We start from the raw sequence: 16,585 nt of genomic DNA, 5'->3' as shown, positions 1-16,585 counted from the left end.
TCCAACCATTATTTTGTAAATTGAGTGTGTGTCTTTATATGCCCTGTTTGTGAACCGAACTCCCAATTACCTGATGAAGGGGCAACGCTCCGAAAGCCAGTGGTTTTTGCTACCAAATAAACCTGTTGAACTTTAACCTGGTGTTGAGAGTCTTCTTACTCTTCTTGCCTGGCCAGGCCTACGTACCAGGTCCCATTAAATCACTTGAAGAAGAATAAAGGAGTTTTCCCAATACCATAGCCATCAGTTATCCCTCAACTGATACAATTAAAAATAAGTTATGTTCTCATTCTTATTTCTGGTATCTTGCTTTGTGTAAACTGGCTGCTTTATTTCCCTTCTTACAAAGTGATTGTGAAGCACTTTGTGACTTAAATGGAATTCTTTCAGATTCCTTTCATTATTATTTTTGTAACGTTTTACCATATTTCTCTGCTGTTTTGTTAAGCTGTTTCACCCTAGTCACTAAGTAGAAATAGTTCCTTCATCATTTAGTCTGTGAGTACTTGCCAGCTTCTTGCAGTTCTTGGAGAGGACAGATACTTGAGAGCACCGACAAAGAATATTTGTTTTGAACAAGATGTCTTTCTGAGGTTACCCCAGCAATTTATATCATTAAATACCAAGAGAGTTTTATTCTGTACCAAATAACATCTAAGACACAGTTTGCTCTTATCTTGAAAGGATTTGCAGTGTCACATGCTCTATGTCCTCTGCAAAATTTCAGTTATGTTATGTTGATTTCTCCAGTAAAATACAGATAACTTGCACTCTGAAGGATTACTTATAAGCAAAACATACTTAATAACAATGAAAAGATCGTATTCAAATTTCTGATTTCACCTTGTAGCCAATTAATCCACTTAACAATTATGCAGCAGGAAATATGTACTATGTTAAAACAGCCTAGGATAAATTAACCCCTGGATTATTTTCTTTCTTTATATGCAGTAAGACTTGACATCTATCTGCTAGCTGTCTTGATGGTACAGCATTGATGAAAGTCATTTCAAAAAGTAATTGCACTGGTTTGTAGAAACAAATTTCATATTCACTGCCTGCATGTGCTGTTGTATCTTGTTTCTCATTGGGCTTTGCAATATGTGTACAGGGAAGGTGTTTAATGGGCACCATCAAAGTACTGAAAAAACAAATATAATTCACCATAAAGTTTGGATGATTGTTAAGGTTGGACAGTCAAAGTTGTGCTACAGTCTCTGATATAATCGGTTTTTCTTTACATGCTAATAGTGAGCCCATAAAAAGCTATTTTACATAGTTTTTTTCTATGGCTTCCATAAGCAGCCACAAAAAGACAGGTCTACTGTAAATGTATTTGAATATTATAGGTTTAAGAATCCAATAGCTCAGAGTTTATTCTGTAGCTCATTGATTCATGTAGCCCAGAAAAGTCTCAGGAGTGATCCCAGGTCTCTGTTTAGTTAAAAGATGGCAAGCTAATTTCTGCTTCCAATTCCAATGAGGAACTTCACAGATTATGAAAACAATAGCATGTTGTATACTATGCATCTATCCAGCAGAGCTTGAAATTCAGTAACTCCAAACTGCATCAGTATTGGCTTTGGAAACTATGGTTTAGATTCCAGTAGGAAAATAATAACCTGGTTGAATTTGACAAGACTAATGGAGGGATTCCTGGTATTTTGATTCAATAACAAATAATAATGATGAGTTTGAACTTGTTGTTTCGATGGATGATAATAATAACCTTGACGTTGGTGGAGATTACTGGTGCAGAAATTGTTTCTTCTCTGAAGGACAATGCAACAGAGGCTCCTGTGGATATCAATAAAGATTCAATGGAGCTGAAAATTTCCAAAATTAGAGAAGTAGATTCTACACACAGAAGTAGATTCTTTCACATAATTGCATCCTGTGTCAATTTGTCGAATCAGAAGGTAACACAGAATTCAATGTGTTGGAAGGCAGTGTGAGGGTTGCTAACTCCCAATGAATATTCAGCCTGCACTGAATATTCAGCAGGTGATATCACACTGGTGCCATTTACAACAGCTCCACATCAGCGTGCAGTTAGTGCCTTCATCGCCAAGATGATATCAGAGGAGAGCGCTCAGGCAGCTATTTCTCCTTGGCATGTCCAATACTTAAAGGGCACCGTGGAGAATGCTAGTGGCATAGGTAAGTGCAGCTCAGAGCCGGTGGTGGGGTTCACTCTCATCATACGAGGTGTGGAGGGAATTAGGCACGTCAGATCCCATGAGAAAATGGAGGCTCAGTGGCATTCACCTGGTAGTTTTCAAGGGAAATAATCTGGGGACGTGGTTATTGTGTCAAAGGGAATGTAGTCTCTTAGGCAGGAGGCCAAAGCCATTGGCTGGATTGTACAGGAGAGTGATAATGACCCTTCAATGAATAGGAATGTGGGAAGGATTTCAGGCGTTGCCTGCCGCTGAGCGTCTATGGTTTCTTCAGAGCGGGTGAGACATTGCACAGCCGTTCTTACGCTCATCAGGGTATACGCAAGGGTTCACATAGTGTTTGGCACCAAATGATATGGTGAGGTTCTGTAAGTGAACAAAGTGAATTTTTACTCTAGAACTATGCACAGTGATGACCTTTCTACAGTTGTCTGCTTTCAGCCGTGACAACTAGGTGCCTATAACGTTTTACGCTTCCTTAGCCTCACGTAGGTGCTTCCCTGTGTTCCACAGCTGAGGTTGGAGACCCTGCTGACTTCCATGCCCTGTTGCCTGTGTTAAGGTACCGGACCATGTTACATTATGAAGTTAGACTAGAACCCAACTATTTTTCTATTTTGGCATTAGTGTGAGGATAAGATGTTTCACTCAAGGTATGATTCTAGTGACCCACTAGAGAGCTTTTATCAAAACAAACTTTATTTTAACAATACAGTTTAAAGATAACAAATGAATTAGCTTAACTTTTACCAGTTGAAATACTTAAACATGACAAGATACAATTCTTAACTCCTAACTTATCTCTATTAGTTCCAATTCAAGCAATAATCTTCTTGTAGACTTAAACTCCTTTTCAAACTAGCAACACTCAGGCTTACGTGCTGGTACATCTGGAGAGAGGGACACAGAGAGACCTATTTCTCCCAGCAGGTCCCCAACAGCATTCTCTAGAGAGAAAGAGACCTCTTGCTTCTTTCAGAACCCAGCAGTAACTGCTTGCTTTTCCCTATGAGTTTAGTTTCTCCTCTTAAACACATGACTCTGCCAATCAACCTTCTCAAAATTGTACTCTGAAAGCCCAGGTGAAACCTAAATAAATAAAAATGCATTATTATTTTGGATTGCTCTGATAAAGAGTTAGCATGGATATGAAAGGCTGAATAGCCTTCCCTTGTTTGGTAACTTCTATTTTTAGTGGATAGTAGTTTCAAGGATAAAAAAAATGCAAATTCAAAAATAAAGGAAACAATAGATATAAAATTTGAAATGAAAACACAATGGGGTGGCACAGTGATACAATGGTTAGCACCCCTGTCACAAGCACAGGTTCAATTCTGGCCTTGGGTCACTGTCCGCACAGAGTCTGCACGTTCTCTCTGTGTCTGCTTGGTGCTCCGGTTTCCTCCCACAGTCTGAAAGACATGCTGGTTAGGTGCATTGGCCATGCTAAATTCTCCCTCAGTGTACCTGAACAGGTGCCAGGGCATGGCAACCAGGGGATTTTTACAGTAACTTCATTGCAGTGATAATGTAAGCCTACTTCTGACACTAATAAATAAATAAGTCCAATTATATACTTTAAAGTTTTTTTAAACCTGAAGCATGGCACTGCAAGCATAGTTTGAATAATCTGGGTTCTCCATCAATTAGCCATTACCCATAGAAACAGCTGATGCATGTATAAACATTTTAAATTATATAAAGTTAACCATTCTTTCCTCTTAAATGACAGTCCTATCCAGTGGCTGTATTTCCTCAGAATTATTTTATTGCTCTCACCTGCTTGTTGTGTCCGACTCCTGATAGGCGTACTTCTCGGACCATCCCCAGCAGCATTGAAAGCGCTCACGCTGATCAGGTAGGTAGTGTATCCCGTTAGATTCTTCAGTTTCACATTGGTTTCAGGAAGAAAGAGAGTCTTCAGTTTTTCTGTCTCATTCTGTCGCTGGAATTCCCAGTAGTAAATCTAAAAGCAAAGTGATACCTTTGAACTAATAGAGACTTTACTGTGACAAAATGTTGTAAAGGCTCTGTCTCTGACAACTTTACCAACCATTCATGTGAAAAGCACATGTTTTAGCATAAATACTTGGAACAAAAAAAACCTTACAAGTTGGCTAGTCTTTCAATTCAGGCCCCCACTTTCTGACATTTCAAAAGTAAACATGCCCAATTAAAATCTAGATTCAACGGTCACCAATTGTAGTGGTCATTCACTTAGTCAGCCAAAAATTATTTTATCCAAAACCATAATCTGGAAGATGTTATATAATGGTGACCAAAGTGATATATGAAGCTTCATTGTACTAATCAGGAATGGCATCAGTCACACTGTTCCTCACTGCAGCACTCCATTGCAATGCTGGCACTATGATGAAACATTTGAATATTGAATATTAGAAATAGTCTAATTGGATGTAACTAGTTAAATATTAAAAAGCCCTCTTGCTGTTTTAACGGGACTAGTGCCACTGATTCCTGATGTGCAACTCCGGGAAAAAGGATGACAACATCCAAGATAAATTTGTCTGAGGCTAGGGGCCAGGAAGTGCTAATGTCTCACACAGCAACATAAACTCATCAAATTATTAAGGCCAGTAGCAGGGAAGATTATGTTTAAGGAAAGCTCAACGCTTTTTAGTTGACAGTAGAATACTAAACTATTGAGCCAAATTAACACAGTACATGTCTGAGGATTTTTTAAATTCATTTGTAGGACATGGACGTCGCTGGCTGGCCAGCGTTTACTGTCCATCCCTAGTTGCCACTGGAGGGTAGCTGAGAGTCAACCACGTTGCTGTGACTCTGGAGTCACATGTAGGCCAGACAGGTAAGGACGGCAGATATCTTTCCCTTAAGGAAATCAGTGGGTTTTTCCAGCAAATGGCTTCATGGTCAGCAGGAGATTCTTAATTCTAGATATTTTTTATTGAATTCAAATTCCACCATCTGCTGTGGCGGGATTCAAACACGTGTCCCCAGAACATTAGCCAAGTTGGTGATGAAAGCATCCAGTGTCCAGTTTAAATCAAAGTCTCAAATCAGACATTCAACCGTGTAGATGGTGCAAAGAGAGTCATGACAATGATCCATCGTGTTAATTGTCTTATGAAGAAAATTTGGCTCTTTGATCTTGAAAAGAAGTGACCAGGTGGCATGGTGGTTAGCCCTGCTGGCTTACAGCGCCAGGGACCTGGGTTCAATTCTGGCCTTGGGTCACTGTCTGTGTAGAGTTTGTATGTTTTCCCCATGTCTGCATGGATTTCCTCCTGTTGCTCTGGCTTCTTCCCACAGTCCAAAGATGTGCAGGTTAGGTGCATTGGCCATGCTAAATTGCTCATTAGTGTCCCAAGATGTGTAGGTTAAATGGATTAGCCATGGTAAACGTGTGGTGTTACGGGGAACGAATGAGGGAAAGGGCTTGGTAAGATACTCAGTCAGAATAACCCCTTCTGCACAGTAGGGTTTCTATGATTCTATGAAAAAGGGACAAAACACCAGCCTAAAAGATAGCAAGTCACATGGAGAAAGTACATGATAGAACACAACTTCATGGCCTTATCACTTTAACCTAACATGACAATAGGATAAAGCAATACCCCTTTAAACTGATGAAAGGCAATCCTTCAATAATTGGCATTTAACATAAAGAATAATGAATACTTGGAATAGATTCCTGGCTGATATGGTGAAAACAAACATGCTTCATGAATAACTAATTGCTGTGAAGGAAGGAACTCCAATGTTTTTCCAGATAGTTGCTGATGGGTCTTTTCTAGAGCTATTTTTTGATCTTGTGAGCCACAATAAAAGGGTAACATGCATACATTTTGCCCTATTTAAAGGAGAGAATAGATTAAACAACCTCACATTATCAAGAGGTGTTTTGAACGAGGAAATTTTAATTATTACACTTTGTAAAAAATGGTTTGATGCTAGTACTAGGAGTATTGGATTAACATTTGGTACAACCTAACTTCAAATCATCACATGATGCAATGTGAAAATGAACTCCAGCAATTCCTAATGTAATAATAATCTGGAAAACAATCAAAACTCCATACAGAGAAACAATTGTTTGCTAACCACACCAATAGGATGTATGAAATTGATTTGCAGTGACCTAACGTGCATCAATTTGAACTCAGTCAAAAAGGAAGTAGCAAATGCATACACAAGAATTTTAACGGCAGATGGGTGATACAGAAGCAAAAGTGGGTGATTATATATTACATGTTGTTTAAACTTTTTATATTTTACATCCATGCTACACGCATACATCTGTTACACTTCAGGTACTAGCTGTTACACATACTGATTTTTCTAGCACACCTAAAAGAAGGGCGGCATGGTAGCACAGTGGTTAGCACTGCTGCTTCACAGTCCCAGGGACCTGGGTTCGATTCCTGGCTTGGGTGACTGTCCGTGTGGAGTTTGCACATTCTCCTCGTGTCTGTGTGGGTTTTCTCCAGGTGCTCCAGTTTCCTTCCACAGTCCAAAGGTGTGCTGGTTAGGTTGATTGGCCATGCTAAGATTGTCCCCTAGTGTCCTGAGATGCGTAGGTTAGAGGGAATAGCAGGTAAATGTGTAGGGATATGGGGGTAGGGCCTGGATGGGATTGTGGTCAGTCCAGACTCAATGGGCCAGATGGCCTCATTCTGCACTGTAGGGTTTCTAAGATTCTAAGTATAATCTTTAAAATGTCAATCTGTACAATCTGAAAAATGCGCAGTAATTATAACTTGTAGCTCTAAAAGAACACACACTGGTGCACCACAGCAGCAGAATGATATATTGTACTTGGTATGGTGTCACAATCCTGTCAAAGCAACGTACTTTCTGATGTACCTTGAGCAGACTCCAAGGCATCTGTTACTATATTCTATTTACATCATATTCTGCATATTTTCCATCTTTGTTTGTTCTAATTATATGAACAAAAAGTAGATGAGATCATAACATTTTCCAGAATAGAGGGAGGCCATTCAGCTCAACATGCCTACATCAATTCTGTGACAGTAATTAGTCCTTGTCCCCAGCTGTTTCTCCATAACCCTACAAATTTTCCCTTTGTCAAGTATATATTCCCTTTTGAAAGTGAAGCTGAATCTCCTTCCGCTATCCCATCAGGCAGTTCCACACTATAACAACTTGGTGCATAAATACAATTTTCCTCAACCTCCCCTCTGGGAGAGTTTCCTCATTTCTACTGATTTACTCTGTCATAATCCTTCACCTCTGCGAACACGCCGACTGTTTCTTTAATCTTTTCTGCTTTTAGTAGAACAATTGCAGTCTCACTTGACACAACTGAACCCACTAGTTCATAGAACCCCTGCAGTAAAGGAGGAGGCCATTTGACCCATCGTGACTGTACTGATTCTCTGACAGAGCAGCTTACCAAGGCCCATTCCCTGTAACCTCACATACTCAGAGACATAGAAGATAGGAGCAGGAGGAGGCCATTCAGTCCTTCAAACCTACTCCACCATTCATCACAATAATGCCTGATGTCTAACTCTATAGACTAATCCTGCTTTCTCCCCATAACCTTTGATCCCATTCACCCCAAGTGCTACATCTAGCCGCCTCTTGAATACATTCAATGTTTTGGCATCAACTACTTCCTGTGTAATAAATTCCACAGGTTCACCACTCTTTAGCTGAAGAAATGTCTCCTCACCTCTGTTCTAAATGGTCTATCCTCAGACTGTGATCCTGGTTCTGGACATCTCCACTATTGGGAACATCCTTCCTGCATCTACCTTGCTTAGCCCTGTTAGAATTTTATAAGTCTCTATGAGATTCCCCCCTCATTTGTCTGAACTTTTTTAAACCTTTTTAATCCCTCTAACCTACACATTTTGGGACACGGGGCAATTTAGCATGGCCAACTCATGAACAGTAGGAGGAAACTGGAGCATTCGGAGAAAACCTATGCAGACATGGTGAGAATGTGCAGACTCCACACAGACTGTCACCCAAGACTGGAATGAAACCCAGGTCCACGACGCCGTGAGGCAGCAGTGCTAAACACTGTGCCACTGTGCCATCCTATAATTCTGGTAAAGGTGCTCTGTATCTTGAAAGTGAAGATGCTGTTATGTTATTTTGGGCATTTCAAGTTACTTAAATTGCAAGCATGTATATGTAGCAAGTTTACATAATTACCCATGTGAAAATGTTGAATACAGGTACCTGGTGTTTTTACAACGGCACTACATGGGAGCGGGGGTGTTGGGAACTCTACAAATTTCTTTCTTACCTGTAAGTAGGTGAAAAAGACATTGGGCAGGATGCTCCGGTCTCCCAGTTGCGTGTTTCTCAGTGACAGGAGACAGCGCACCATTCGCTGATAGTGGGATTCTCTGGTCCTGCCACTGTCGATGGGATTTCCCATTGAAGCCACCCCTCGCTGTCGGGAAATCCAGGGGCAGGGGCGTGCTGGACCAGAGAATCCCACCGGCATGAATGGCCAGAAAATTCTGGTCTTTGTTTGCTCCATATATTTACTATTCTTAAGTGATCAATGACATGACAGATTCATCTGTATTTAATAACATAAACTTTCTTTTTGCATTCAATATATTTGAGTTATATACTGAATGTTACAATCCTCCATCATGAATTTGTGTGTATTGGTGAGGGAGAAAGAGAAGGACCACTATTGATGGCTCTGTACTTCCCACATGTATGAAAATCCAGGTTTACAAGTCTGAATATTGTGCATACCATCTATTAAACAGAATGTTGCAAACATGCTGTAACAAACCAGAGCAAAACACACCAATACCTAACTTGCATGAACTAATCATTCTGACATAATTCAATCAGTCCTGGTCATGAGCCTTTCATAGTTATAAAAGAATCAGTGTTTTCAGCCATCTCATGGGTTATTTTGGGTAACATCTATTGATTCAACAATTCAACCATCTGTGTATTTCGCCTCTAGTGAATCTGAAGAATGAATTTTCAAAACAAATTGATTACATGATTCTGTTTCTGATAAAGTGAAAGAATTACAAGTCTTATGATTGCTTTTATGTTCAATGTACAGAACTCTTACCAAGTTTGCCTAAACGTATATATTTTTAAGATGTAGGCCTAGCTTATAGATAACTTAGTAAATTTTCCAGTTACCCAGTTAGCAGTCGAGCCATAAAGACCTATGAGGTCCCAGTTTAGAATGTCAGTAACAACTTCTATTTATTTAGCAACTTTAATGCAATAAAACACGCCAAGCTGAATTCAAGGAACAATATGGCCTGTAACTTCCAGGCTCCCCAGCATCAGATTTGGGGATGCCTCAAAGATATGCTGGGGAATCCTCTGGGAAGCTCCAAGGTAAGGGTTTATGCCGCAATTGTCCAGTAGGACAAACATCCCCTAGACAACTGTGCTGCATTGGAAGCCATCCAACAAAGCAATTTAAATTGCTAACTTTGGATGGCTCTGCCAGTGTTACTCCTGCCAGTAATAGCTACTCTGAAAGAGTTAGACAAAATATAAAAGCACTTCGAACTTCATTGTAACTACTTTAAATACTCTGAGCCCCACACAGGACAGGCCCCACATTCTAGACTCCCCACACACTGACTAATTACACCACCAGGACATTCCCAATCCCCACCCTGAACTCTTTCCCCCATTCCCCTCTCCAAAGGGATTCCTCATAACCCTACCCCCCCCCACCGTATGGGACATACCCCTCCCACCCCCAACTCTGTTGTATCCCCTTGTCCACAGCCCCCAGCTCCCCCAACATCAGACCTAACCAAACACCCCCCCACATGCTGAACTGGACCTGACCCAAAATCTGAATCCCTTCCCTTCATCCCCAAGTCAACACCTGACCCATCCAACACGACCAGACCACCCCAACCTGAACTCACCCTCACATTGGGCCTGACTCTATCCCCTAATCCGACCAGACCACTGACCCTGAGCCACACCCCTGTCCCAACTGGACTTGCTCACCTGAAGCCCCAAGACACTCCCTCTCCACCCCACTACCTAACCTGAACTCAATAAGCCAAATCCCATCCAGGTCCCATCCACTTACCTTCTCCCTGGACCCTTTAAATGTACCTTCTTTACAGCAACTGCTGCAGTACACAAGTAGGCAAGGTTTCCCTGAGCTCGCCAGTGTTGCATCTTACTGTGGCCTTGAGAGACTCTTTCGCAGCAGATCTTAAGCAGCTCCAGACAATGGAGGTTTCAATTCAGTTTTCTAGAGCAGATAAGGGCACTGTAAACTCTTTTAATTCTAACAGGACATCACTTCATACCACTGGTTAGAAGGTATGGCCCAATGTCTGATGTCCAATGTTGGCATCTCCACACCAATGTCTGATACCAGGCCACATAAGAAGATCTTAGATCAGATGACCAAAATCCTGGTCAAAGAGTTTAGAAGGTCAAATTATTTTAAGGGGTATTTTAAAGAAGGAAAGTGAGGTGGAGAGGTGTAAGGAAGTTATAGGCAATTGATACCGCAGCCACCGATGTTGGAATAATTAAACCAAGGGATGCAAAGAGGCCAGAATTAGAGGAGTGCAGATCATAGAATCGTAGAATCACTACAGTGCAGAAGACGACCATTTGGCCCATCAATCCTGGAGCGAAAACAATCCCACTCAGGCCCTATCCCCATAAACCTACATATTTATTCTGCCAATCCCTCTGACACTAAAGGGCAAGTTAGATTGGCCAATCAACCTAACACACACACTTTTGGACTGTGGGAAGAAACTGGAGCATCCAGAGGAAACCCATTCAGACAAGGGGAGAACATGCAGAATCTGCACAGGCAGTGACTCAAGCCAGGAATCAAACACAGGACCCTGGCGCTATGAGGCAGCAGTGCTAACCACTTGGCTGCCCCATTTCTCAGAGTTGTGGAGGTGTAGGAGGTAAGAAAAGGTAGTGAGTGTCAAGGCCGTGGAGAGATTTGTAAACAAAAATGAAATTTTAAAATTAAGATGTTGCTTGAGCAGGAGCCAATGTAAGTCAGCAGGCAGTAAATGAGTTGGTGTTGATACAGAAATAGGCAGTCTTAATGATGACAGAAATAGGCAGTCTTAATGATGACACAAATATAAGATCCAAAGCTCACCTCTGGGTCGAATGTGACATAAGAAGTCTCACAAAATCAGGTTCAAGTCCAACAGGTTTATTTGGTAGCACAAGCCACAAGCTTTCAGAGCGCTGCTCCACATTGAATGTGACACCAAGGTTGAGAACAGATTGCAAAATCTCAAATCTCTATCGCCAAGCAGAAGGATGGAGTTGATGATCAGGGAATGGTATGGGGACTGAAAACAATTGCTTCAATCTTATCAATATTTAATGGCAAAAAACATTGTGCTCACCCAGTCAGATGTCAGGTAAGCAGTCTGATATTTTAGCAACATTGCAGGAATTGAGAGGGCTGGTGGGTATCACCAGTGTACTTATGAAGACAACGCATGCTTCTCATGATGTCTTTGTCAGGGAGCATGTAAATAGCCAAGATGTGTTGAATAAGTTTTATCTCAGTGAGGCTAATGACAGAGGTATTGTAATTGTCCTCAATATCCTTGGATTAAACACACAATGACCACTGTGAAAATCAGTTGAGGACAGGATTGTGCTCAGCTGTGATAACTTTGTAGCAGATCTTCCTTCTTAACAGCATTATGGGTGTACTTACACCACATGGACTGCAACAGTTCAACAAGGTAGCTCACCACAACTTTCTCAAGGGCAAACAGGAATGGGTAACAAATGCTGGCTTTGCCATCAATGCCCAATACCCAGAGATAAACACAAAGAAAATAACAAGGAGAGACTTTGCACGACTGAGAAGTTGCATCTAGACTATATGATATGATATAGTACTCAGTTTACATAGCCTGAATAGCAATAATGAATGTACTTCAAAAAGTTTTTTTTGACAGCAAAACCCTTGGGGTCAGTTTGAAGATGTAAGAGGTTCTATGAATACTCAATATTTTCTTTATTGCTCGGTGTGTAAACTGATATACTATTCAGTTTGTACAGCTATCCTGTATAATGGTAATGAACTAATTTGCCTGTACAAACATCTCGACAAAGGCTCCAAATTTCTCAGCCCATTTCATTCGATTGTACTATTCCATCTAGATAAGGCCCTGTGTGTTGCTTTTCTTCTTATGCAATTATTTGAGTTCCTTTCTCCATCCAAGAATCAGCATAAATTGACTGTACCTTATATCCCTGCATGTCTCCATTCTGTGCTTCAGGTGGGGGAGGCTCCCAGGTCAGGTCCAATTGTGTCGCCGTTGAGCTTTGCACCTGCACATTTTGAGCTGGTGCAGTGGGAACTAAATGAAAGAAGTGGAAGCTGTTACACAAAAGTGTAAAACTGCAGTTTTTTAAAAGGAGATATGATTTAAAATATGACTACCTTCCAAATATTTAAGGCAGAAGCATAACAGGAAGATAATCGGTAATAATTATTACCACTCCTACTTAAATTGGACTTCGAACCATAAATCCAACATTAAAAGAGACCATTCAATCCATCATATCTGTGCCAGCTCTCAGAAAAAACTAACCAATTTCTCCTGTCCTATCCCCACTTCACTCTACTTCTCAATCACCGGCCTTGATCCAATGACTGTTGCTATGCATTTTGAAATGCAATGCTGTCAGGGTCACAGATATTTAATTCAATACCTATCAGAAACTCTATCTTAATTGGTTACAATCCTAGATTACAATTACTAGATGCCAATGCATATTCAAGCTGACAGTGTCCAAATGTGATTTTGCTAAACCCTGAGATTGGTTTCAAAACTCAACATTGGTGTATCATCAAGATTTTTGTTGCAAAATATCACCCATTTTCTCTCTGACTTCCCTTCCTGCTGAGATTTTCATTCATGCTTTTGCTATTTCTAGCCTTGGCTCTTCTAATAGTTTCTTCGCCAGGCTCTTCAGATAAACACAAACCAAACTCAAACTCATTTAGAACACTATTTTCCATATCTTAACCTGGACTAAGATCCATTCATCCATTCCCCCAGACATTCACTGACTTCACTCTTAACTTCAAAATTAGTAGTCATTCCACGGTCTTGCTCCTTTTGTGGTACCATCACTGCTTGCATGCTTTGCTCTTCATAACTCTGATGGGCTGCTCCGTTCTTCCTATTCTGTACCTCCAAATGCCCTCTTGAAATTGACCTCCGTAATACCTTCAGTCATGTTGCCAAATTCAAATAACTTCTCATCCTGCTTTGGTCAAACACTAAACTGTGAAGTGTCTCAGTACAATTTTCCATGGTAAAGGTGCTACAAATGTCTTAGGCTGGAATTCTTCCATCCTGCCCACCATTGGAATTTTGGGGGTGGGCTGTGGACAACGTGAAACCCCATTGATGGTTGGGCGGGAATTTCCAGCTTTTAGACCAGCCTGGCTGGAGAATTCCACCCCTAATCTTTGCTTTATGTTGGCTTATTTAACTGTTCATTTTACAAAAATAAATCAGTTAGAATAGTTAAAACATAGTATTCTTATCATCAATATATTGGTTAATCCGCAGGTTGGCTCTCACAACTCCCAAGTTTCCAACCTCAGGGGAGTTATTCGGGAAAGTATGTTGAATGAAGATATGGTTTTTCCATAATGAGGGAGCAGGAGGAAACTGATAGAGACTTCACTATTGCTCTTTTAGGCATAGAATCTTACATGCTCACTATTGGGGAAAATGTATTTAACATTGGACTGGGTAAATCATATTATTCTTCTATAAGAATCATTGGTGGAGCAGTCTTCGTTAATTAAATTCACGTGGCAATAAAAGCAGTAAAACTAAATTGATCAACAACCTGCAACATTCAAATATATCATCACAAGTGTGTGGATTGAGGACACTGCATCCATGTACATTTTATCCTGTTCTTTAGGCAGCGCACAGCCCAGTAACAGGTATTATGGCTCAGGTTTTGTGTTCAGCAGTGAGGGAGTAGCACACATTATTCATTATGCTCATTGCTTCCCACAGTCTTTTCGTGGGCTTTTGCACAGCAACATAAGGGAATTAGAGATCCATTTCAGTGCGACACCCTGTACAGGAGTTCTGGAATCTGGGGGAAAAGGACACAGGTGAAATCAGTTGTTAAATCTGACTCCTTTTACTTAAAACTTGTGATTATCTCAAAACACAATGCAGACCCGATGGGCCAAAGGGTCTTTGCTGCACTGTGTGATTGTGCGTGAGATAATGCTGGAATGTTACATATTGCTCAGAGTGGCTCTGAGGCAACAGTTAAATCATGGTCAGTCTGTACTGTAATTTCAAATGTTTTCAGTTTTCATGCAATAAGATTTTGCTGCGAATTAGAAATGTGGCAGCAGGAGGTTATTATGTCTGTTTATCAGGAGTCAAAACATTAAAACATTGAGATTTTTCTACCAACTATTTAGGCTAAATGAGGTTTATACTCAGATATGAATGAGAGTTCGATGCAGAGCACTACTGTGTTTCCAAAATAAGTTTTTCTACCCCCCCGCCTCTCTCTCTCACACACACACACACACACACACACACACACACTCACACTCACACTCACACAAACGCTATTTGACTTACCTGCTTCACCGACGAATACTTCTTGAGGTGGGCTTGTCGGTCCCTCCCCCACTGCATTGTAGATGCTCATCCTGATTTCATAGCGCCTATGCTTGCTTAGATCTGTGCAATTTCAGGGAGAACATCATTAGAACTGGCATAAGTATATATTTAATTCAGGTATATTTTTAATTCTTTCCTAATTAAAATTTGATAAAAGAAACTATCCACTGCTGATTAAATGCACTAGTGATGCCAATGAGCTAACAAGCTGTTTCTGAACCCAAGTCTAGGCATTATCTGTTGGTGTCTCCCCCAAACGCTCATCACTCTGGCAGTCTGCATCTCATAATTACTTTACGCTTGTTTTTAAACCTAATTCTTAATCAGGCATTTTTTTGCCAAAGTTTCTTCTGATTAAAGTTAACTGGTATTCCTGTGGGATTTTAAACAAAGACCATTGGAAATCCTAATAAACTGTATTACAGAATAGTCGAAGCTGAGGTTTGGTTTGCAAGCAAGATTTTTCCTTCTAAATCTGCAGTGAGGCTCAGATTTCTACCATAACAGAAAGCCTCTCCAACATTATAAAAACCCCGGAAATGTCCAAAAATCTGAACCCATTTCCCATCTTCACAATGGTGGGACTGGTGTCAGGCCAAGATTTGTGCATGTGCAATGCAGCTGCCTCCATTGAAGCAGGATTTTGGAAAAAACAGGAATGTGGAATCCAGGGTGTGGAGATTGGAACACGTAAGAGCAGGTCTAAGGGTTTGGTAGATTCTTTTGGATAACCAGGTACCTTTTTGGAGAGGTGAGGTATACTTTTGGATAGGGCTCCAGGATACCCTTGGGTGAAGTAAGGCAGCTTTTGGGAGAGTTAAGGCACTCTATGGGTTTGTTAAAAGTGAATATGATTATGCAATTTTAATGCATAAACTAATTGAAACTGTGAAACCGTAAAAGAGGTGTCCAGCTGTTAAGGAAATATCCAAAAGTTAAGGACATTTTATGGAGTTGCTCAGCCATCAAGGAAATGTACAGGGATTGTCCAGCTGTCAATAAAATGATAAGGAGCTGACCAGCTGTAAAATTTGTCAAAGCTATCCAGGTGGTGTCAAACCTGTCAAAGCTATCAAGAAACTATACAAAGATACCAGATGAGTTGGCATGGAGGAGGTAAGGGCAAAGGGAGCATTGTTTGGCAGGAGGTGGTACTATGTTCATATGGAGGTATGAGGGCAGGTAGAGGGTCACCGTATGGCATAGGGTGAGGGGGCCATGAAAGGGGTAGGTGGACACATGGATTGGCATAGGTTGACATAGATGGGGCATAGGGAATGTGTGGGAGAGTGAGGGCTGGAGGGAGGTGTTTGGTTTTATTATTATTTATGCTTATTTAAACTCAATGCCATGGCACAGAGGCAGACCTTGCATCCAGCCTGCCTCTGCACCTGGCAGCCTCTGGACTCATTCTGTGCTTACACTCACCCTGACACTCCTGTTTCAGGCTACTTGCTGTCTACCCCAAGTGAACATTTTTTAAAGGTTGGATTCAGCAAGTCGGGACATCTCCTGACTTGGTGAACTTGACCCAGGGACGAAAATCTGAGCCTGACTGTTACTATGGGGTCGCACAGATACTCCTCCAATCTGATCTTTAGTATAACTTTATTTTCTGAGTATTGATGTAATCTGCATCAGATTTATTCTCCGTTTGAAACAAAGGCACTATGTTCGCTGTCTTTCAATCCTGCAGTAGTCGTACACAGTGAAAATTATTGCCCTGGCCTTCTTCAAACATCTCAA

General features: G+C 40.9%; 1 protein-coding gene across 3 annotated transcripts in view; it reads right to left on the bottom strand.

The window, feature by feature from the left end:
- The window catches only part of sdk2b (sidekick cell adhesion molecule 2b), a 966,819-nt gene that overhangs the window by 179,511 nt on the left and 770,723 nt on the right, over nt 1-16,585 (bottom strand). For all 3 annotated transcript variants that reach the window (XM_080208817.1, XM_080208815.1, XM_080208816.1), the window contains 3 exons: nt 14,798-14,899; nt 12,408-12,523; nt 3,960-4,146 (listed from right to left, as the gene is read on the bottom strand). In XM_080208817.1, the coding sequence (XP_080064943.1) occupies nt 3,960-4,146; nt 12,408-12,523; nt 14,798-14,899 (405 nt within the window). The remainder of the gene's footprint in view (nt 1-3,959; nt 4,147-12,407; nt 12,524-14,797; nt 14,900-16,585) is intronic.

The sequence above is a fragment of the Carcharhinus amblyrhynchos genome, chromosome 21, assembly GCF_965287045.1.
Source record: "Carcharhinus amblyrhynchos chromosome 21, sCarAmb.v2.hapA, whole genome shotgun sequence".
Taxonomy (NCBI): domain Eukaryota; kingdom Metazoa; phylum Chordata; class Chondrichthyes; order Carcharhiniformes; family Carcharhinidae; genus Carcharhinus; species Carcharhinus amblyrhynchos.
The sequence above is the reverse complement of the archived record's forward strand: the minus strand, read 5'-3'. Positions and strand labels throughout refer to the sequence as shown.